At 45.5% G+C, this 24,668-nt stretch overlaps 1 protein-coding gene across 5 annotated transcripts in view; it reads right to left on the bottom strand.

Moving 5' to 3' along the window:
• Positions 1-5,450: 5,450 nt before the first annotated feature.
• Positions 5,451-24,668, bottom strand: part of LOC112263397 (rhotekin) — a 139,738-nt gene continuing 120,520 nt past the window's right edge. For 3 of the 5 annotated variants that reach the window (XM_042330694.1, XM_042330696.1, XM_042330697.1), the window contains exons 4-12: positions 23,512-23,565; positions 18,983-19,100; positions 17,155-17,379; positions 16,764-16,858; positions 16,181-16,287; positions 11,284-11,415; positions 9,140-9,305; positions 8,718-8,822; positions 5,452-7,687 (exon numbers count right to left, since the gene is read on the bottom strand). In XM_042330694.1, coding sequence (XP_042186628.1) covers positions 7,044-7,687; positions 8,718-8,822; positions 9,140-9,305; positions 11,284-11,415; positions 16,181-16,287; positions 16,764-16,858; positions 17,155-17,379; positions 18,983-19,100; positions 23,512-23,565 — 1,646 coding nt within the window. In that variant the 3' untranslated portion in view covers positions 5,452-7,043. Of the gene's footprint in view, positions 7,688-8,717; positions 8,823-9,139; positions 9,306-11,283; positions 11,416-16,180; positions 16,288-16,763; positions 16,859-17,154; positions 17,380-18,982; positions 19,101-23,511; positions 23,566-24,668 lie in introns of all 5 variants that reach the window. The other 2 variants (XM_042330695.1, XM_042330698.1) reach the window with 1 other exon arrangement.

Here is a 24,668-nt window from a genome sequence, read left to right as displayed (position 1 = left end):
CCATGGAGGTCTGGATTTGGAGTCACACTCAAAATTAAAGTGGAAAACCACACTACAGGCTGATCCAACTTTGATGTAATGTCCTTAAAACAAGTCAAAATGAGGCTCAGTTGTGTGTGTGTGGCCTCCACGTGCCTGTATGACCTCCCTAAAATGCCTGGGCATGCTCCTGATGAGGTGGCGGATGGTCTCATGAGGGATCTCCTGCCAGACCTGGACTACAGCATCCGCCAACTCCTGGACAGTCTGTGGTGCAACGTGGCGTTGGTGGATGGAGCGAGACATGATGTCCCAGATGTGCTCAATTGGATTCAGGTCTGGGGAACGGGCGGGCCAGTCCATAGCATCAATGCCTTCCTCTTGCAGGAACTGCTGACACACTCCAGCCACATGAGGTCTAGCATTGTCTTGCATTAGGAGGAACCCAGGGCCAACCGCACCAGCATATGGTCTCACAAGGGGTCTGAGGATCTCATCTCGGTACCTAATGGCAGTCAGGCTACCTCTGGCAGGCACATGGAGGGCTGTGTGGCCCCCCAAAGAAATGCCACCCCAGACCATGACTGACCCACCACCAAACCGGTCATGCTGGAGGATGTTGCAGGCAGCAGAACGTTCTCCACGGCGTCTCCAGACTCTGTCACATGTGCTCAGTGTGAACCTGCTTTCATCTGTGAAGAGCACAGGGCGCCAGTGGCGAATTTGCCAATCTTGGTGTTCTCTGGCAAATGCCAAACGTCCTGCACGGTGTTGGGCTGTAGTAAGCACAACCCCCACCTGTGGATGTCGGGCCCTCATACCACCCTCATGGAGTCTGTTTCTGACCGTTTGAGCAGACACATGCACATTTGTGGCCTGATGGAGGTCATTTTGCAGGGCTCTGGCAGTGCTCCTCCTTCTCCTCCTTGCACAAAGGCGGAGGTAGCGGTCCTGCTGCTGGGTTGTTGCCCTCCTACGGCCTCCTCCACGTCTCGTGATGTACTGGCCTGTCTCCTGGTAGCGCCTCCATGCTCTGGACACTACGCTGACAGACACAGCAAACCTTCTTGCCACAGCTCGCATTGATGTGCCATCCTGGATGAGCTGCATTACCTGGGCCACTTGTGTGGGTTGTAGACTCAGTCTCATGCTACCACTAGAGTGAAAGCACCGCCAGCATTCAAAATTGACCAAAACATCAGCCAGGAAGCATAGGAACTGAGAATTGGTCTATGGTCACCACCTGCAGAACCATTCCTTTATTGGGGGTGTCTTGCTAATTGCCTATAATTTCCACCTGTTGTCTATTCCATTTGCACAACAGCATGTGAAATGTATTGTCAATCAGTGTTGCTTCCTATGTGGACAGTTTGATTTCACAGAAGTGTGATTGACTTGGAGTTACATTGTGTTGTTTAAGTGTTCCCTTTATTTTTTTGAGCAGTGTATATATATATTTTAATATAATATTAAGAATATGACAAGTTGTGTGATTGTTGGAATGTGCTTTCACGTTAGGCAGCATCTCTTATGGCGGTGTTTCTCTACCCCAGTACTCACAGTTGCATATTTTTGTATTTGCCCAGCTGGAATAACTAATGAAGAGCTAGATGGTTAGTTGTCGAGTCAAATATGCAACCTTAAGGAGGCTCTTGGATCAGAGATGAGTAACACTGCCATAGGGGAAATAAGGTGACAGGCAGCACACCATCTACTGACCTCAACACAGACAGAAAGAGAGAGACAGAGACATTCACACACACAGAGCATGACAGTCTATATCTTTGTAACCTCGTCCCCAGGCTAACAGAGAGAGAAAGGCGGCTGGTGGACGAGACTATATATTTTGTAACACTGCATAAAGCCATCACAAGTATTAGCACATTCCTGAAATGAGACATTCCAGTTACTGTGTTGCTTTTTCTTTTACTTTCAACACTGAGGAAAAGGACATTTTCAACAGCACAAATTCCCATTGAAAGATTCATGTGATAGTTTGGCTGCAAATACCAATTCTGTGCCCTTCCACACTCCACTCCACGTCATAGATTTAACAATGGTGGAAAATCCCTCTAGCGAATGATTTCACTAATCCAATGATTTTAAATTCATGACTGGAAGTGCACAGTTTGGGAGACGGGTGGAGAATTGGCACGCAGGCTTGGATCCTGTGTGCAGAGAATGACAAGGATAACTGGGTCACCAATGGCTCTTGCAGTACATTGTCTGGATAGCTGAAATACGCTACAGCAGTTTTCAACTTTAAATGGATAAAATATTAATTCAGTCCCTAAAATATGAAACAGAACACTGCGTTGGCATGCACTATGTCTGCATACATTTTGGGTGAACTGACAAGAGTTTAACGGGTTAGGCCATCATTGTAAATAAGAATTTGTTCTTAATTAACTGACTTGCCTAGTTAAATAAAGGAATAAAAAAAAAAGGCTGTCCGATTTGTTATTAATCCTTTGCCTACATCACAGCATCTTTTATTTCCAGTTCTGATTATGCACAAGTGATTTGAGGTAAGGTAAAGGAAACAAGGTAATTAAATGGAACGATAATGTAGTGCCCATCCCTGCAAGTTAAAAGGCCATACAATTTCAATTCTGCATAATTAGCACAGCATTTTATAAACTTCACATGTTGGTATGCTTCCATATGACTGGTTTCACATTTGTCTCCAGACATTAGGAGGTAAATATATATATTTTCACAATTCCCTTAATAACCAAACAGATTACTCATTTACTTAGCTCTTATGAAGTTGTAAATTACAGTGCATGGAGATTGATGTTATCTATCAGGGGGGGGGGAAAGTAGATGCTTTTTCCACTTGGAACTGGTAGATTCACTAGAACTTACTCATGGTTTACTATAACGTAAAGGAATGATGTCAGTCAGAATACAGCGTCTCTGTAGACACACCCCGGCCACACCTTCATTTATTCGTCTCCACCTTGAACTAATAGGTGAATAGCATGCTATTCTCATGCTTAAGTGTTGAGTTCAGGTCAGAATACGGAGAGAGAAGTGCACAGAAAATTGAATAAGGTTCCATTTACACGTGCTTAACTCAGGTCAGAAACGGGCCCATGTGTTGAATGGTCATATGGGGTGAAATGTGTATCTATTTGAGTATGTGAGCACATAGTCCATTTGACCTGACAAAGATTCTTGTGGATCGAAACGTTGTCACTAAAAGTGGTAATTGGGAGCATATTCAGTGTGCGGGCCTTTCTGTTCAACATTGACAAAAAGCTTGTTTGCTCTAGAGCAGGGCTGTTCAATGTTGGACCTGTATGGCTCTCATTATAAAATCAGGGACTGATACAGACCTGGGACACCAGGTGAGTGCAATTAACTACCAGGTAGAAACAAAAACCAGAAGTGTTTCAGTCATCCAGGAACGGAATTGAACAGCCCTGCTCTAGTTAGCTAATAGCTTTTCTTTTCTACATATCAAATGATACTCTCTTTTCCACTAACATGAGACGGACATGACAAGAAAACAATGGCTGTTCTAAATTGACAAATCATTTATTATCGTTATGTTACATTTTTAAACACGGGACACTTGCATGGTTAACATTTAATGTTATCTACCAGATGCAGTTATAGATCTGAAATCGACTGTTAAAGTAATATCAATAGAGCTGTATTTATAACAAAATCAATCATGTAAAATATATTTTAACAAAAAGGAGAAAGGAGTTTTGTTAACTTACAAAAAAAACTTTACAGTAACAAATGCCACTTTGAAGCATTTACAGTTGTTTTAATGAGAAACTGAGTGAGCCAGCCGTGAGCCCTTGGAACACAGTAACATATCATAGCCTACAGTCCATCATAAACAAAGAGACATGGAGGGATTGATAGGCTTAAATGCATAGACCAGGGGGGGGCAACCACACTTACCCCTGCCCACCTTATCATAATTTAACAACTACTACAATCACCTGGTTGGCATTTCTAAGTAGGTAAAAGACTGCACTATCTTAAGAAAAAGCTCAACACAATATTTGCTATAGATCAGTAATTCCTGTATTGCCTACTTGCATAATCGATTGCAATGTTGTGTATATACAGTACCAGTCAAGTTTGGACGCACCTACTTATTCCAAGGTTTTTCTTTATTTTATACATTGTAGAATTATAGTGAAGACATCAAAACTATGAAATCATGTAGTAGCCAAAAAAAAAGTGTTAAACAAATCAAAATATATTTTATATTCTTCAAAGTAGCCAACCTTTTCCTTGATAACAGCTTTGCATTCGCTCAACTAGCTTCATGAGGTAGTCACCTGGAATGCATTTAAATTAACAGGTGTGCCTTGTTAAGTTAATTTGTGGAATTTCTTTCCTTAATACGTTTGAGCCAACGTATACAGAAGATAGCCCTATTTGGTAAAAGACCATGTCCATATAATGGCAAGAACAGCTCAAATAAGCAAAGAGAAACAACAGTCCATCATTACTTTAAGACATGAAGGCAGTCAATGAGGAACATTTAAGTGCAGTTGCAAAAACCATCAAGTGCTGTGATGAAACTGTTTCTCTTGAGGACCGCCACAGGAATGGAAGACCCAGAATTACCTCTGCTGCAGAGGATAAGTTTATTCGAGTTCACTGCACCTCAGATTGCAGCCCAAATGAATACGTCAGAGTTCAAGTACCTGACACATCTCAACATCAACTGTTCAGAGGAGACAGCGTGAATCAGCCCTTCGTGGTCTAATTGCTGCAAAGAAACCACTACTAAAGGACACCAATAATAAGAAGAGACTTGCTTGGGCCAAGAAACACGAGCAAGGGACATTAGATCGGTGGAAATCTGTCCTTTGGTCTGATGAGTCCAAATTGTACATTTTTTGTTTCAACCGCAGTGTCTTTGTGAAAAGCAGAGTAGGTGAACGGATGATCTCTTCATGTATGGTTCCAACCATGAAGCATGGAGGTGGTGTCATGGTGTGATGGTGCTTTGCTGGTGACAAAATCAGTGATTTATTTAGAATTCAAGGCATACCTAACCAGGATGGCTACCACAGCATTCTGCAGCGATACACCATCACATCTGGTTTGCACTTAGTGGGACTACCATTTGTTTTTCAACAGGACAATGACCCAACAAACCTCCAGGCTGTGTAAGGGCTATTTGACCAAGAAGGAGAGTGATGAGTGCTGCATCAGATGACCTGGCCTCCACAATCGCCTGACCTCAACCCAATTGAGATGGTTTGGGATTAGTTGGACCGCAGAGTGAAGGAAAAGCAGCCAACAAGTGCTCAGCATATGTGGGAACTCCTTCAAGACTGTTGGAAAAGCATTCCAGGTGAAGCTGGTTGAGAGAATGCCAAGAGTGTGCCAAGTTGTCATCAAGGCAAAGGGTGGCTTACTTTGCAGAATCTAAAATATATTTTGATTTGGTTACTACATGATTCCATGTGTTATTTCATAGTTTTGCTCTCTTCACTATTATTCGACAATGTAGAAAATAGTACAAATAAATAAAAACCCTAGAATGAGTAGGCATGTCCAAACTTTGGACTGGTACTGTGTGTGTGTGTGTGAAAATTATGGGACCGGTTTTCAGGCCATAAGGTTACGACTGTACCACAAACTATGCTATAAATCCACAAGGTCAAAGGTGGGATATCTAAACTCTTCACCCATGTATGTGCACTCCCAGTTTCTACATTCTCAAATACATAACATTTGCCAACCTAACTGAATTGGATGACATTAAAATACCCTTGAACTGAGACGAGCTGTAGCATGGGATTTAAACCCCCTAGCAACACTGTTCTCCATGCAGAGTATTGGTTTCATCAACAGAGTATCGTTTGTGAGGAAATCCTTGCCTGCTAGTAGGGGCGTATTAAAGATTAACAAGGACACCCAAAGCGTATGCCTCTCCATTCCAAAAACCATCTAGGCCTTCAACTTAACTCTAGGGGATTTTGTAGGGGCCGGCCCAGATTTCAAAGTCAGTTACATTTGCACGCAATACTGCAACAAGGCAGTGTAACAAGTTAATAGTTCTCGTGATTATGTAGTACGTTACCTTTGGCTTACTTCAATTCATTATAATTTACTCCATAAGTGATTAACATAAATCTTAAATATTGGTTCTTATATAGTAGGCCTACAATGTGTTAATGAATGCATGGGAGGTTCTAGGAACCTTGCAGAAGCTCAATGTGACCCTGATGTTATCACAGTAGGAACAAGTAGTACAGTAAATTATTGGGAGAACTGTTGCATTAAGTTGAGCTTTCAATTCATTCACCGTCTGAGCAGTTAAGATCTCCGGCAACACATTCTTTGCGTCTTTGAGCAAACATGCAATAAGCAAATCGGTACATAAATATACTTGTTCCTTCTAGGCATTAATTGATAATACAAGTGATGGGTCTAGTCATTTGGATAGATCACAGTGAGCCTTTTTGGTACAGGTAACAACAACCCCATGACCACATAGACACTAAACATTCCCATACACTGACAGTTCACTTGGCCACACGCTCACTGCCCTGCCCAAACACTGCAAACGCAAATGCAGCACATATAGTAAGTAAATACCGCAGCTGAACTAACAAGATGCTATGAAATCATGTTCATATTGAGGGGTGTATGGCTTGGATGACTGACGAGGAAACCCTCGTCTTTGACTGACAGATGCTGCCCTTTCCAGTTGGAGATTTCAGATGCGCAGAGCCTAGAGATATTGCGTTTATATCATCAACAAAAAAACTCTTCAATTTCCTAACCAGCATTACCATTCGAAAGGGAAGCAGAAGACTCCCATGTTCTGTGGACCATTGATACTGGCGCAGAATGTCTCCTGTCCTTAGTCTAAAGTAATTCCAGTTAATACCAGGGCTCTTTCAACTGAGGGACTGGCTTCTTTCCCGCCAGGTCTTACCAGGACTTTGGATGATGTGGGGGTCTGAGGTGGCTTATCCCTGGCTGTGGTTTAAAGTGAGGGTCTGAGGTGGGTTGCCTATTCCAGGTGGGCTGCCTATTGGAGACGGTTTAGATGAGTGGGGGTCTGAGGTGGGTTATACCTGGCTCTGGAGCCAATTCCGGGGGTCCAGTTTGGCTCTCAAGTTCCTGAGGCTCCGGCGGGCTGAGGAGGGGCGTGAGAAAGGGGTACCGTCCAATGAGGAGGGGCTGTGGCTTCCCTCGCTGGAGCTGTTACTGGAGGTGGAGCTGGAGCAGGACAAGGTGGCCTGGGGGACGCATTGCGCCGGGATGGGGGCAAGGGAGGAGGAAGAAGGGGGCTGACAGGAGCACTGTAACACCCCCCCATACCCCCTGCCCCTGAGAGTGCTAAGCTTGGCATCCAGGGAGAGGGTGCGGGGGCGGAAGCGGGGGGAGGAGAGGGAGAGGGGCTCGGCCCAGCCTCGGTGGCGGGAGCAGGGGCTGGTGCTGCAGGGGCTGTCGCTGTCAGAGGTCAGGCTGGCATCTGAGGAGAGCAGGCCTGGCCAGGGGCAGCGCAGGGAGCTCAGTGGGCTGTGGGGGAGGCGGTGGGGGGAGCGGGGGCTGTGGCGGGCCAGCCGAGGGGTGCGGGGGCCACCAGGAGACTCCTCGAACAGGGACATCCAGGGAGGAGAGGTCCCCAGCTGGCTCCTCAGCTCCAGCTCCTGCATCCGCCGCGTCAGGATGTCCGTCACCGTGCTGATGTCATCAGAGGTGTCAATAACTAGAAGGAGCAGAGGAAAGTCATTACTCCACTGTGGAAGGACAGACTATGCTAATAAAGTTGAGAAAGTTTAGAGAAGGGTAGGCCTAGACTTGGTGGTGGTAGTTGAGGAGGGATGTCAGCTTTAACACTCCTCAGTAGGTAGGAGAGCCCAGTACGGGGGAAATGGACCCCACTGGTACTTCACCTGTCGTTGTAATAGGAGGACAGCAGAGCACGAATCTCAGCAGACACGGCGTTATCCTGCAGCAAGAGACCCTCGCAAGAGGGGGTGGTGAGGGGTGCTAGGATCCAGGGGGAGGGGGGCAACCCATGGGGTGGTGGGCAGGTATAATGTACATTGACAGGCAGTAAAATATAATGGCGATATTATCGTTTGGGGAATGAAATGATGTGCGCGACAAGGTAAAAGTACATTCATTTGGAATATATGAAGATTAGCATTCGAGTGTACAATTAATAATGAAGGATAAATAATGATATTAGTGGGGGGAAAAAAGGGGAGGGGGTGTAATTTGATCACAGGAACAAGGGTGAGTGGCATGGAGGGGAGATGGGACAAAAATTGAGAGACACAAGGAGAGGGAGAAAGGAAGAGAGAAAGAAAGTGAGTCAGCAGCATGTCAGAGAAAGGAACACTTCCATCCATAGTCAAGTACAGAGGTTGGTTGGTGTGCTAGTGAGGTAGCAGGTAGCTCAGAGTAGTTGGATGGAGAGCTCATGCGTATGGTGGACCACGCCACTGTTAGAAGAACTAGTCAGAAACACACACATGCAGTTACGGAAAGGGGACCGTCCTCCTCTGGATATATTGTTCATGGATTTATTTGTGTTTATAAACCTATTAACCTATTGTTTACACAAATCTAAACAAACTATAATGTTACCCTACTGTATGTTCTAGATTTAAAACAAATGAAAAAAAGCAGAAAGAGACCCTCAAGTTTCCAAAACGTCTTGCTGAATCATATAAATGTATTTTGGACAATATAGTAAACCGTTTCTGAATCCATTTGGGTTGCTGTCTTACCAATTTCGTGGTAAAGAGAACCCTGTTTCGACGTGACAAGGGCTGGTTTCCGGGGTGATGGCAGCTCAATCTTCATCAAGTCGTCACAGCACTGCTTCCATTGGCCTGCAGGGAAGAAGGAAGCCGTCAATCACCTTCAAACATCCAATCAAGAGCTGAGAAAACCACTAACACATCAGGATCCAATGAGCACATGAACAAGAGCATATGAGGACCTAGAGTGTAAAGTGTGTATCATGTCTAAGGCCAGGAGGGTCGGGAGTTTTTTCTTACCTCCTGACCTCACCAATGAAGAACCTAGGGCCCTAATCATGTGATCAGAACCTACTTACTGATGTAAAAAAATACAGATGTATTATTAGTTTATATTATTAAATAAAAAATATTGTTAATAATAAGTCATTATTATTATTTTTAATTACTCATGTCACAGAACTGTTGCCAGAAGGCCTCCATCCAGCGGTGTGTCTCTTCGCGACTGTCTGCCGAGAGTGTGTGTGTCACCTCCTCTCCCCCGTACTGGTTACTGATGCAGATGCTCTGGGCCTTACTGTGGGGGTCTTTCTCTGACGCACGTATTCTTGTCTCCTAACACACAGACACAGACACATGATAAGCTACTGATGTTGAATTAACCAAATGTTTCAATACCCACCCAAAAATAAGTATTTAAGCATGAAATCGTGCTTTTAACGTCTGTCAACGCAGAATGCACTTACTGACACAAAGAGCGGTCACTGACAGTCAAGTCCAGTAGACTCGGCCTCAAGCATTAATCTGTCCCAGTTATCAGCTACGTTATCTCTCAGTCCTCCCAGTGTGCACTTGTTCACTACCCTTCAATGATTTGAAAGGAAATGACTGGTATAAGAGGTGGAAATACCCTACAGCCAATACCTCCACCAATGCTTTGGGAAGTAGTGAACGAGGGTACACTTCAGGAGAAAGGCAATATTATAGGGACGCACTAAAATGACTGTACTGCAATGTGTTTCCTCATCACCACCAGTAGATGGTAGCAGCGCCCTGTTCAGCCTCACTCTGGGTTCACATTGATCCTGAGAGCAAAGCAGTCAGAGCTGCTGACTAATACATGATGATCCCGCTGATTTAATGATCTCTGCCTGAAGCTAAAACAGGGCTTTGTACTGTGGGTTAAGGGTCACCACGACTCAATGAGCCACAGCAGAAAGAGTAAGGCCAGCAGGGATCAACAATAGACAGGGTGGAAAGAGGAATAAGTTCTGTCCTTGAAACATTGGGGACAACTGGACTCTCTCTTATGAGAGACCGTCTGGTTGTATTAGGGCTTGGCGATACATTCTAATTAATCAAATTCATTTGATATATATTTTTGCACAACATTCCAAATGCCTGTATCTCAAGAAAGACAATTATGTACGGAGCATTTAATGTGCATTTGGAAAGTTTACAGATGCGTTGACTTTTTCCACATTTTGTTATGTTACAGCCTTATTCTAAAATGGATCAAATAACCCCCCCCCCCCCTTCAATCTACACACAACACCCCATAATGACAAAGTGGCATTTGGAAATTGCCCCCAAGGATGAACCAGACTTGTGGAGGTCTACAATTTTTTTCTGAGGTCTTGGCTGATTTCTTTTGACTTTCCCATGATGTAAAGCAAAGAGGCACTGAGTTTGAAGGTAGGCCTTGAAATACATCCACAGGTACACCTCCAATTGACTTAAATTATGTCAATTAGCCCATCAGAAGCTTCTAGAGCCATGACATCATTTTCTGGAATTCTCCAAGCTAAATGCACAGTCAACTTAGTGTATGTAAACTTCTGATCCACTGGAAATGTGATACAGTGAATTATAAGTGAAATAATCTGTCTGTAAACAATTGTTGGAAAAATGACTTGTGTCATGCACAAAGTAGATGCCCTAACCGACTTGCCAAAACTATAGTTTGTTATCAAGAAATGTGTGGAGTGGTTGAAAAACAAGTTTTAATGACTCCAACCTAAGTATGTAAACTTCCGATTTCAACTGTAACTGCCTGTAGCTCAGGACCAGGATACAGCAGGGGTTCAAACTGTAGAACCCAGTTCCCACATTTTAATATAAAAATTGATTTATCAAACAAAACTATGCAACATTATCTCTGGGATCCTCAGGATTAAAAATCAGAGCAAGATTACTGAATGTAAGTACATTATTTACCTTCAGAGGTGAATGTATCAAACCAGTTGCCGTGATAAAAGTTGTTGCACTCTCCTCAAACAATAGCATGGTATTTTTTCACTGTAATAGTTGCTGTAAATTGGACAGTACAGTTAGATTAACAAGAATTAAAGTTTCTGCCCATATAAGAAATGTCTGTGTCCTGGGAAATTTTCTTGTTACTTACAACGTCATGCTAATCACATTAGCTCAACTATCCCGCGGGAGGACACCGATCCCATAGAGGTTAAAAAGACGTCACAAATAATAATAGAGGTGGCATTAAAAGATCAGATAATCCCTATATCCGTAGCTAGCATGCTTTTTTGAGTGTGTGTGTGTGTATCTGGTAAAGTACTTTTTTAAATAGACTGACTTTGTTGATGGCGATGGTAAATGCTGGCTCGACGTTAGCCTCCATATCCTCTTGCCGGTGGTAACAGAAAAGGTTTGTCCCTTTAAGGACGCCGTAGACATTTGTCCAACTCGGAGGGTCACCTCCCAACTGCTGTGAGAGACAGAGAGAGACAGAGACGTTTATTACAAAAAGCTATTTAAAAAAAAAATCATTTAAATCAAAAAGTCATTTGTGACTAGCTAGCTAGCTGAGGAAACAAGTGACTAAAAAAGGTGTAAAACAAAAAAGGTTAAAGGCTCCCAAATAGTTTTAGAATGTAAAATACGGGCCCCCAATCCTCGACGGAGGAAAAAAACTGTTGCTAATATGGTAATATGGGTCAGATCTTTGAACAGTTTTGTCACATCCTGATCTGTTTCACCTGTCTTTGTGCTTGTCGCCCATCTTCCCATTATCCCCTATGTATTCATACCTGTGTTCTGTTGGTCTGTTGCCAGTCCATCTGGTCAGGTGTTACCAGCGTTCTTTCCCGCCGTTCTGTTTCCTAGTTTTTCCCGGTTCTGACCAATTTGCCCTGACCCCGAGCCTGCCTGCCGTCCTGTACCTGCCTGACTCTGACCTGATCACAAATTTCTGCCTGCCCTCGACCTGCCCTTTGTTTCTAATAAATCATCTGAGAACTGTACTATCCGCCTCTGGGTCATATCCTGAGTTGTGATAGTACGAATTGGCCATGACTGACCTAGCAGACTCGGACCAGCTCCACAATGCCGTCTCTTCCCAGGTAACCACCATTGGAAGATGCGAGGAGTTACTTCAAAATCGTATGGAAGGAGTCCACACCTTGGTGGAATGCCAGGACCGTGCCTTCAACACATTGCTGGAGCAATTCCGCGGATTGTCTGTGAGGCAGCCCGCCACTACAGGAACCCCCCACACTGTCAATTGCCCCGCTACCAGCGGTGTTTCTCCCCAATCTACCCCGGCTTCCCAAGAACTCTGCTTACCTCCTCCGGAGTGCTTCCCTTGAGATCCCAGATCCTGCCGGCCTTTTCTCTCACTGTTCTCTAATCTTTGAGCTACAGCCCTCTTCATTTCCCTCTGATCGCTCGAGAATAGCGTATGTTATAACGCTGATGTCCGGGAGGGCTCTTGCCTGGGCTACGGCGGTGGGGGAGCAACAATCCATTGTTTGCCTCAGATTGTGGAGGACGTACAGAAAGTGTTTGATTCTCCGTTGTCTGGGTGGGAGACGGCTCGTAAGCTGCTAAAACTATGTCAGGATTCCCGTAGTGTGACTATGTGTTGGATTTTCGCATGTTGGTGACAGAGTGCCTGGAACCCAGAAGCCCGGTTCGACAAATTCCTTCATAGGTTGTTGGAGGTGAATAAAGACGAGCTCGTAGCCCGGGAGCTGCCCCCTGGACCTCGACTCACTCATAGCCTTGACCATCCGGATCGATGGGCGGCTACGGGAATGTAGGAGGGAGACGGAGTCTGTTCCCTGTCGCCGATGCTCGTCCTCGATTTCTACCTCGCCTCCGAGGAATCCTGGAAATCCACAAAGCCAACATTTCCAAGTGGATCCGATGGCAGCCAAAGTCTCTCGGATGACACAGAGGACTGTTGAGTTGTCTCCTCCGGGGCCCATGCAACTGGGCAGGGCTAGATTGTTTCCTGCTGAGTGCTTACGTGGACTTAACATCCAGAACTGTCTGTATTGTGGAGTAAGAATTTTTTTAAATCTACCTGCCCATTTAAGAACAAGGCTCATCAAGGAGGTACTTGTACAAGTACGCTGGTGAGACGTATGGGGAGTTTCCCATCTTCCATTGCTCGTACTCCTCTCCGAGCTACCCTGTTGTGGGGTGACCGGTCCAAATCTCTCCGGGTGCTCATAGACGCTGGGGCCGATGAGAGCTTTATGGACGCTACCCTGGTGTTGGAGCTGGGAATCCCCACACAACCCCTCTCCATTCCCATGGAAGTCAGAGAGTTGGATGGGGGCTCTATTGGCAGAGTCACCCACACCAACCTGAGAGTGTCGGGTAATCACAGTGAGTTTATGCAGTTCCTGCCCATCAAATCCCATCATGCACCCATGGTTTTGGGGTTTTCCTGGCTCCAGAGGCACAATCCCCTGATCGACTGGGCTACTGGTTCTATCCTGGGTTGGAACCCATTTTGCCATGGGCATTGCCTGCTCCGGGACCTCTTCCTGCGGGCTTGGGAAAAGCCCCAGACCTCTCCGCCATTCCCGCGGAGTACCAGGACCTCCGGGAGGTTTTCAGCAAGGCCCGTGTCACTGCACTTCCTCCGCATCGGCCCTATGACTGCGCCATCGTCCTCACTAAGGTGATGGAGACGTATATTGAGGACTCCCTGGCTGCAGGGGGTATCCGTCCATCTGCCTCCCCTGCAGGCACAGGGCTCTTCTTTGTGGAGAAGAAGAACAAAACCCTGCGTCCATGTATAGACTACCGGGGCCTGAATGTCATCATGGTTAAAAACCGTTACCCGCTTCCACTCATCGCCTCGTCTTTCGAGCCTCTCCAGGGGGCTACCATCTTCTCCAAGTTGGACCTCTGGAATGCCTACCATCTGGTAAGGATCCGGGAAGGGATGAGTGGAAGACCCCCTTTACCATGGCTAGCGGGCATTACTAATACCTGACGATGACGTTCGGACTGACTCTTGCTGTGTTTCAGGCCCTGGTAAACAAAGTTCTCCGGGACATGTTGAACTGGTTCATATTCGTCTACCTTGATCCTTGTGCTTTCCCACTCGACTTAAGAACATGTCCTCCAGCGTCTTCTGGAGAACCAGGTGTACGTCAAAGCGGAAATATTTGAATCTCCTTCCTGGGGTTCATCATAACTGCAGGCAACATCCTTCTGGATCCTGAAAAGGTGAGAGCGGTGGTGGATTGGCCGCAACCCACCACCAGAGTGCAGCTGCAACGCTTTCTGGGGTTCGCCAATTTCTACAGCACCCGGGCTTCCCCCCTTGCAGCCCTCACCTATCCAAAGGTCCCGTTTACATGGTTTCCAGGTGCAGACCAGGCGTTCTTGGACCTCAAACACCAATTCACTACCGGCCCCATCCTAATCCATCCTAATCCGTCTCGGCAGTTCGTGGGGGAGGTCGACGCCTCGGAAAACGGAGTGAGGGCTGTCCTGTCCCAGCGTTCGGCCCAAGACCGAAAGCTGCATCCTTCCTTTCCTCTCCCATCGTCTCATCTTCACGGAAAGGAATTACGAAATGGGTAACCGGGAACTTCTGGCGGTGAAGATGGTGTTAGAGGAGTGGAGGCACTGGTTAGAGGGGACGGAACACTCATTCATAGTATGGACAGATCACAAGAACCTGGAATATCTCCGCAAGGCCAAGCGCCTCAACTCCAGGCAAGCTTGATGAGCCCTGCCATTCGCCCGATTTAACTTTACCATCTGATACCGCCCGGAGTCCAAGAATGTGAATCCTGGTGCTCTGTTACGCCTCTATTGCCCCACTGCTATACCATCAGACCCCGAGACCATCCTCCTCGGCTAACTGGATGTTTGTCCCAGACTCTACTGTTCCTTGGTTCTGGAATCTGGTCATTCCTCTTGACTGGCCTGCCATCCTGGCTCCCGTCGGACCCTGGCCTTTGTATGACAACGTTTTTGGTGGCCCACATAGGTTCCTAACCTCTCCACATTCGTTGCCGCCTGCACTGTGTGCCCAGAATAAGACTCCTCGGCAAGCTCCGGCTGGCCTCCAACCACTTCCTGTTCTGATCACATATATCCCTGGACTTCCTCACTGGTCTACCCCCGTCTGATGGCAACATGGTTATCCTTACCGTGGTGGACCAGTTTCCCAAAGCCACCCACTTCATCCCTCTCCCCAAGCTACCCTCAGCCAAGGAGACGCCACCTGCTCATGGTGCAGCACGTCTTCCAGATCCATGGACTTCCGGTGGACATGGTCCCCGACCGTGGTCCTCAGTTCTCATCCCAGTTCTGGAAGGTTTTCTGCACGCTCATTGAGTCGTCGGCCAGCCTGTCCTCCAGGTTCCACCCCCAGTCTAAAGGCCAGTCGGAGCGAGCCAATTAGGACCTGGAGACGACTCTTTGCTGCCTGCTCTCTGCCAACCCCACCACCTGGAGCCAGCAGCTCGTGTGGTAGAGTACGCCCACAACACCGTCCTTTGCTCAGCATACACTATGCCCAGATGTTCGTCCGCCGTACCTGGAGAGAGAGCCCGGTCGGCTTTTCACCTCCAGGTATCAACGTCAGGCGGACCACCACCGGACCCCGGCATCGTCTCGGGCAGAGGGTATGGCTGTCCACTCGGGATCTGCCCCTCCGGGTAGAGTCCCGCAAACTGTCCCCCCGTTTTAATCGGCCCTTTCCCCATCTCCAAGATCCTTTGCCCCGTACCCTCCGTATACATCCCACTTTTCATGTGTCTAGGATTAGACCTGTCTCACAGCCCTTTGTCTCCTGTACCTGCCTGACTCTGACCTGATTACGAACCTCTGCCTGCCCTGACCCCGAGCCTGGCTGCCGTCCTGTACCTGCCTGACTCTGACCTGATCACAACCTGCCCTTTGTTTCTAATAAATCATCTGAGAACTGTACTATCCGCCAACCGTGTCAACATCTGGGTCATATCCTGAGTTGTGCTAAGTTTGGACTAGAAACAAGCTGTTTTTTTTATAGTAATGGTGCAAGCATGACGCTAATGTATCTGCACTGGGGAAAAGCAAAACCTTATCATTATAACAATTATTTTCTAAAACACATATACAGTAGATTGGATTTAATGGGGGTCGCACAACAAAATATGTTGTCGCACTTTAGAGCCCTACGCATGCCCTATGTCTTGCTTTCCTGCCAAACACACAAACGCACGTGCACAGACACTCACCTTGACCTTCAAGCAGCCACTCATCATCTGCTGGGTCATACAGTGAGGCTGGGCCGCCAGGCGACAACACACACTGCCGTAGAGAGGCACCCAGTACGAACACTCTTCTGAAGGGAGAGAAAGAGAGGGGGAGAGGGAGAAAGAAAGGGATGAAATGAGGGTTGAGAAAATAAATACAATGAACATATAACACACACACACACACACACACACACACACACACACACACACACACCAACAGTAATAGCAGGGAATAAAAGTCTCACCACTGCAGGGAGAACTGTGAACAACAGTGAAGTGCCCATCAAACTTTATTAGAGCCGTAAGGGGCAATGAATGAAACAGCAACACATGTCAGGGTGTCTAGTCCCCTGTAGCCCTCATCATGAGAGTTTTACACAGCACTGACCCTGCTAGAGAGCTTTATTACTACGACCTTGACTCTGACTGGCTGTCTGTCAGCTAGATACCTGCTGGGAGACCGGGAGGGAGGGAGAGACACAGAGAGAGAGAGACTGACACTGAGGGAAAGAAAGAAAATTAGTACTGTACATGGATAAAACCACTCTCGACTGTGACCTACCGTTGCCTGAGATGCTGAGGTCGTGAGTGCGGAAGCTGTCCTGGACATGTGACAGTGACAGGGATGTGTGGGCCAGGAGGTGGTACTTAGGTCCCCTGTGGACAGAACAGAGACGCTGGTGAGCTGTGTGACTGTGGGAGTAAATGCACATGTGTCTCTGTGTGTCTGCCAGTGTCTTTGTGTGGTTGTTTTTGGCTGTGTTTACACAGGCAGGACAATTCTTATTTTGTTTCCACTAACTGTTCTAATTGGGCAAAAGAGCAGAATTGGACTGCCTGTGTAAACGCAACAATGTATGCATGGACATGCGTATCAGTGTGTCTGTGTGTGCGTGTGAATATCTAGCTATAGTAGTGTGTCAGCATGATGTGATACAACTAAACCCACTTACGCCACTGCAGGTCCAGGTAGCAGCAGTGTGGCTGCCCCTGCATTGCTGGTGGGGCTGCAGGCTCCAGGGTCCATGGCAACACGGAGCTTTTTTCCTGCCGAGCGGCCCAGAGAGCTGCTCAGTTTGCTGGCTAGTTTCCTGGGCGCACTCCCTGCCGAGTAGTCCTCCTCCGAACAGCAGCTGTATAGCTCCACTCGCAGCTCAAAGCCCGGGCTGGCCTCGCTGCTACACACAGCCAAAGACACACACATAGATATTCAAAGCATGTGTAACAGTGTAAAGGAAAAAGAACGTACACATGCACACACAGCAAACACATTTTTTTTTACAGTGCCTTCAGACCCCTTGACTTTTCACATATTGTTATGTTAGAGCCTTATTCTAAAATTGATTCAATTAATGTTTTTCTTCTTCAATCTCCACACAATACCCGATAGTGACAAAAAAAAGAAAAAAAAAAAGTTTTGAATTTTTGCAAATGTATTAAATGTATTCAGACCCTATGCTATGAGACTCAAAATTGAGATCAGGTGCATCCTGTTTCCATTAAATCATCCTTGATATGTTTCTACAACTTGGAGTCCACCTGTGATAAATGGACATGATTTGGAAAAGCACACACCTGTCTATATAAGGTCCCACAGTTGACAGTGCATGTCAGAGCAAAAACCAAGCCATGAGGTCAAAGAAATTGTCCATAGAGTTCTGAGACAGGATTGTGTCGAGGCAGAGATCTGGGGAAGGGTACCAAAACATTTCTGCAGCATTGAAGGTCCCATAGACACGGTGGCCACCATCATTCTTAAATGGAAGAAGTTTGGAACCACCAAGACTCTACCTAGAGCTGGCTTCCCGGCCAAACTGAGCAATCGGGGGAGAATGGCCTTGGTCAGAGAGATGACCAAGAACCCGATGGTCACTCTGAGATCCAGAGTTCCCCTGTGGAGATGGAAGAACCTTCCAGAAGGACAACCATGACAGCCCGCTGGTTCTGTGGTCTGATGTAACCGAGATTGAACTCTTTGGCCTGAATGCCAAGCGCCACATCTGGAGGAAACCTGGCACCATCCCTACGGTGAAGCATTGGTGGTGGCAGTATGCTGTGGGGATGTTTTTCAGTGGCAGGCACCGGGAGACTAGCAAGGATGGAGGGACAGATGAACGGAGCAAAGTAGAGAGAGATCCTTTATGAAAACTTGGACCTCAGACTGGGGCAAAGGTTCCCCTTCCAACAGGACAATGACCCTAAGTCCACAGCCAAGACACCGCAGGAGTGGCTTCGGGACAAGTCTCTGGATATCCTTGAGTTGCCCAGCCAGAGCCCTGACAGCGCTTGAGAGGATCTGCAGAGAATGGGAGAAGCTCCCCAAATACAGGTGTACTTATGTAAATGTGAAATTTCCTGTTTTTGTTTTGACATTATGGGGTATTGTGTGTAGATTGATGAGGGGGAAAAAAACCCGATTGAATACATTTCTGAATTAAGCTTTAATGTAACCAAAAAATATGGTATAAGTCAAGGGGTCTGAATACTTTCTGAATGCACTTTATATACAGAATCAGGTACTGATACGTTTATAAATCAAATCGCTCTCAATACAAGCATGACCTTAAGCATGCACATAAACACCAAACACTTAGCATGGGAAAGATAAGACAATCAGGCTGCGTTTACACAGAGAACCAAATTCGGATCCTGTCCCACGAATTGATCTTTCGACCGATCAGATTATCTCTTTTGCCAATAATTGAGCAAAAGTTCAGAATCGGGCAGCCTGTGTAAACGCAGCGCAAGACAACACAAGCCAAAGAGAAAGGGGAGACGTACAAGACGATGGTGTTGTCAAAGCAGATGTCGGTGAGTGTCCGGTCCACCATCACCATGTCTGTGTCGTGGATCTCCCCTCCCACCTGAAGCAGACAGAACACTGCACACCGATGCAGCTCTGAGGAAAAGTGAGAGAGAGAGTATGTGTGTGAGCGTGTGCATGAGTGTAGTGCGTGTGCCTGAGCGTGAGTATGTGTGCGAGTTTGTGTCCATGCCCTCTTGGGCTCAGTTATCTTCCCACTGCACTTAATGACCTTGACAAATTGCCTCATTAAACTTCACCTAGACTCTCCTACTACCTGTCCCTCCTGGAGTTAATTTATATGCGCATAGGTCTACTAGGTCATGCAGATTAATTCATTCCAGTTGTTGGGGAGGGGCAGACCATACTAAGGATTTCTGTGTTAGTTTTTTTTTACCATTAGGTGGTGACCCGAGACCCTTACAGGTAGCAGTTAGGGTTGCAAAGTGTCGGAAATTTTCCATATGGGAAGTTAAGCCTGGGAATTTAGCTTAAATTCATCAATAAAGCAAGCTTATAATAGTGAAACTTTTGAGGGATACACATAAGGCAATTCTAGGTCTTGTGGCATATTTTGGTTAAACTATCCCCAATTCAATGGAATTGCAACCCTCTGCATGCACAGTGCATTCTTCCATCACATGTGTAATGCACTCTTCCCATCACATGTTCAAAGACTCAATCATGGACACACAGACAGCTGCGGCTGCTTTGCATGATGTATTGTTGTTTCTACCTTCTTTCCCTCTGTGCTGTTGTCTGTGCCCAATAATGTTTGTACCATGTTTTGTGCTGCTACCATGTTCTGTTGCTACCATGCTGTTGTCATGTTGTGCTGCTACCATGCTGTGTTGTCATGTGTTGCGGCTACCATGCTGTGTTGTTAACTTAGGTCTCTCTTTATGTAGTGTTCTCTCTCTCGTGTCATGATGATGTTTGTTTTGTCCTACATTTATATGAATGCAACAAAGATGCAGAATCCTTTGGCCAAAGTGCACAAATATCTTATTTTTAATCTCAGCCCCCGTCCCCGCAGGAGGCCTTTTGGTAGGGCCGTCATTGTAAATAAGAATGTGTTCTTAACTAACTTGCCTAGTTAAATAAAAGGTTAAATAAAAACAGCTGATTCTCAAGATCTTGCACACTAATGAGATGCTATTGAGCCCACACTACTACACTGAGCCAAGAACTACAGTATATGCTTTCTGTTAAGTTTTGATTACAATACTGGGTGGGGTGAATATAATTTTATACGACATCCATGATTTTTTGTTAACTAGTAAATAGTAGCCTACAGCAAAGTATGTTTAAATAATGTCTTACTGTGGATTTTAGCTTGCTGGAGTCTGCTAAGTGAGGAGTGTTAATTCACCTGTTTCCATACATGTTTCATGTTAAAACATTTATCTTACAAAGGAGATATTTAATCTAACTGCTTAACTATTTATCTGTACATGAAATTGTTTTTTTCTAATCTTTACAGGAAAATGCCACGGGCACTATCTGATGTGTGGAGACATTTCACTGCAGTTAATGTAGGAGGAAAGCTGTGTACATTTGCAAATACTGTGCCAAATCATGTGAAAAATGCAGAATCCTTTGGCCAAAGTGCACAAAGTTCCCTCAACACTCACAACAAGAAACCTCTGACTAAAGTCCCTCTCCTTCTATTCGAGGTGAAAATTATGAATCAGACACCTTATCGATAGCAACAGCTCACGGTCCTCTTGGAATCAGAAGTTTTTTTTAACTCAATGGAGGAACGTAGTCAGAGAAATGCTGATGAATGTCTTGCTCGAGCTGTGTATGCAATTGGTTCACCTCTGATGCTCACAGGCAATGTGTATTGGAAGAGATTTCTGAATGTTCTTCGCCCAACATACACCCCTCCAACCAGACATGCTTTATCTACTAATTTGCTGGATGCAGAGTTCAAGTGAAGGTCAAAAAAATCATAAAGAAATCAGACTGTATTGCAATCATCTCTGATGGTTGGTCGAATGTTTGTAGGCAAGGAATAATTAACTACGTCATCTCCACCCCTCAACCAGTATTTTACAAGAGCATACACACAAGGGACAACAGACACACCGGTCTCTACATTGCAGATGAGCTGAAGGCAGTCATCAATGACCTTGGACCACAGAAGGTATTTGCACTGGTGACAGACAATGCTGCGAACATGAAGGATGCCTGGTCTAAAGTGGAGGAGTCCTACCCTCACATCACATCCATTGGCTGTGCTGCTTATGCATTGAATCTGCTTCTCAATGACATCATGGCACTGAAAACAATGGATACACTCTACAAGAGAGCCAAGGAAATGGTTAGGTATGTGAAGGGTCATCAAGTTATAGCAGCAATCTACCTTACTAAGCAAAGTGAGAAGAATAAGAGCACCACATTGAAGCTGACTAGCAACATCCATTGGTGTGGTGATGTCATCATGTTTGACAGTCTCCTGGAGGGAAAGGACTCTCCCCAGGAAATGGCCATATCACAGTCTGCCGATATGGACAGCCACATCAAGAGGATCCTCCTGAATGATGCATTTTGGGAGAGAGAGTGGTAAGCAGCCTGAAACCTATAGCAGTAGCCATTGCACGGATTGAAGGAGACAATGCCATCCTGTCTGATGTTCAGACTCTGCTTGCAGATGTAAGAGAAGAAATCCGTACTGCCCTGCCCACTTCACTGTTGCTCCAAGCAGAGGAAACTGCAGTTCTGAAATATATCAAAAAGCATGAAGACTTCTGCCTGAAGCCCATACACACCGCAGCTGACATGTTGGACCCCAAGTATGCTGTCAAGAGCATCCTGTCTGGTGCAGAGATCAACAAGGCCAATGGTGTCATCACTACCGTGGTCTCGCCACCTTGGCCTGGATGAGGGAAAGGTTCTTGGCAGTCTGGCAAAGTACACTTCCAAGCAAGGGCTTTGGGATGGAGATGCAATATGGCAAACTTGCCAACATATCTCATCAGCCATCTGGTGGAAGGGACTTTGTGGATCTGAGGCTCTTTCTCCTGTTGCCTCCATCATCATCATCATCATCCAAATCACACCAACATCAGTTGCCTCAGAGCACAACTGGTCCGTGTTTGGGAACACACACACCAAAGCACGCAACAGACTGACCAATACGGGTTGAAAAATTGGGGTCCATCCAGACAAATTTGAGGCTGACAACGAGCCATCCTCAACTAGGTTGGAAAGTGACAGTGAAGATGAGGCCTCAGAGTCTGATGTTCAAGAGGTGGACATTGAGGAGGTCCAGGGAGAAGACATGGAAGCCTGAGAGGACGACAACCAGAGATTGTGTTTCTAGACTATCATTTTACAGATGTATGTTGAAAATGTTTTTGGGAGATGCGATGGATCATTGGGGATCATTCAATATTCCTTTTCTTTTGTTGTTCAGTGAAATCATCCCATGTGAAGAGTCAACTCATTTAATTAAAGTTCAATTCGTAAATAAATCGTTGTTTTTCTATTGGAAGGTTTTCATAATTTGCAATTGTGTCTACTTATGATAAGGTAAAGGGTATATGTTTCTGTCTCCATATGATATGGTAAATATATCCAATGCAAACACCATCTACATTTAAATGGTATTAATATAAATTTGTATATGTATATATACCCGTTAATTCCCATATATTCCTGTTAATTCCCACGGAAAGTTTCCACCTCTGAATATTCCCCCAAATCTGCAACTCTAGTAGCAGTCAACATAAACCATACCACAGCTGCAGTAGCACAGCCAAAGACAACAGAAAAAGGGCTGTCTGTGCAGCAGGTTTCTATGCCAGTGGTCATCATCCCAAATGACTCACTGTAGGAATGTCTGCTTGTCAATGAGCTGCATTGTTTCAATAGCTGTATAGTTCTTCAGATCTACAAGTCCTTTTAAAAGAGCAGAACTGTTACATATTCATTACTTCAGTTCTTTTTCTTTAGAGTTCTCTGGTCTAGGATCAGTTCGATATAATGTTATTCATTATGATGTAAAAGGCGAAACGGATCCTAGATCAGCACTCCTATCAGGGGCGGGACGATACCAATACCGCGATACTTGTTTGTATCGTGGCAAGGAAACAAAACAGGAAGCTGCTTTAACTTCTTGAGGAAAAACAGCCCTAATGTTGGAAACAAACACCATTATGTTGTCATCCAGAGTCACATGTATTTATTTTCCAAGCTATAGCAAACAATATTTTTACACAGAGCAGGTTTTACAGGACCAAAGAGTTTGGTCTGCTTCGTGTTTTTATTTTAAAAATATTGCGATACTGGTATCGTCCCAGGCCTAACTCTTATACTCTGAGAGGCTTTGTGGGTATGGGCCCAGGTTGAAATAGTTATGTGCACCTGATTTCACACCACTTTACCCAAATTCAATTTGATTCACTTCGCTTCACCTCAGTCAACTCACGTCACAAACTCAGAGCGATGGGTAATATAACAGGATTTGATTCACACCAGTGCTACCACAACGATTCCTCACCTCCTTTGTTCTTGAAGTACTCTGTGTCTTTCCACATGAGTGGGATCCGCAGGTCTGTAATGGCAAAGGACAGTCAGACGAGTGAAATCCACCACAAATGTAACATATACAGTGCCTTGCGAAAGTATTCGGCCCCCTTGAACTTTGCGACCAAGACCTGGACGTCCCTACCAAGACCTGGCCGTCCATCTAAACTTTCAGCTCATACAAGGAGAAGACTGATCAGAGATGCAGCCAAGAGGCCCATGATCACTCTGGATGAACTGCAGAGATCTACAGCTGAGGTGGGAGACTCTGTCCATAGGACAACAATCAGTCGTATATTGCACAACTCTGGCCTTTATGGAAGAGTGGCAAGAAGAAAGCCATTTCTTAAAGATATCTATAAAACGTGTCATTTAAAGTTTGCCACAAGCCACCTGGGAGACACACCAAACATGTGGAAGAAGGTGCTCTGGTCAGATGAAACCAAAATTGAACTTTTTGGCAACAATGCAAAACGTTATGTTTGGCGTAAAAGCAACACAGCTCATCACCCTGAACACACCATCCCCACTGTCAAACATGGTGGTGGCAGCATCGTGGTTTGGGCCTGCTTTTCTTCAGCAGGGACAGGGAAGATGGTTAAAATTGATGGGAAGATGGATGGAGCCAAATACAGGACCATTCTGGAAGAAAACCTGATGGAGTCTGCAAAAGACCTGAGACTGGCACAGAGATTTGTCTTCCAACAAGACAATGATCCAAAACATAAAGCAAAATCTACAATGGAATGGTTCAAAAATAAACATATCCAGGTGTTAGAATGGCCAAGTCAAAGTCCAGACCTGAATCCAATCGAGAATCTGTGGAAAGAACTGAAAACTGCTGTTCACAAATGCTCTCCATCCAACCTCACTGAGCTCAAGCTGTTTTGCAAGGAGGAATGGGAAAAAATTTCAGTCTCTCGATGTGCAAAACTGATAGAGACATACCCCAAGCGACTTACAGCTGTAATCGCAGCAAAAGGTGGCGCTACAAAGTATTAACTTAAGGGGCTGAATAATTTTGCACGCCCAATTTTTCAGTTTTTGATTTGTTAAAAAAGTTTGAAATATCCAATAAATGTCGTTTCACTTCATGATTGTGTCCCACTTGTTATTGATTCTTCACAAAAA

This window comes from Oncorhynchus tshawytscha, linkage group LG12 (genome assembly GCF_018296145.1).
Source record: "Oncorhynchus tshawytscha isolate Ot180627B linkage group LG12, Otsh_v2.0, whole genome shotgun sequence".
Lineage (NCBI taxonomy): Eukaryota > Metazoa > Chordata > Actinopteri > Salmoniformes > Salmonidae > Oncorhynchus > Oncorhynchus tshawytscha.
Note: the sequence above shows the minus strand (reverse complement) of the source record. Positions and strands in the feature narration are given on the sequence as shown.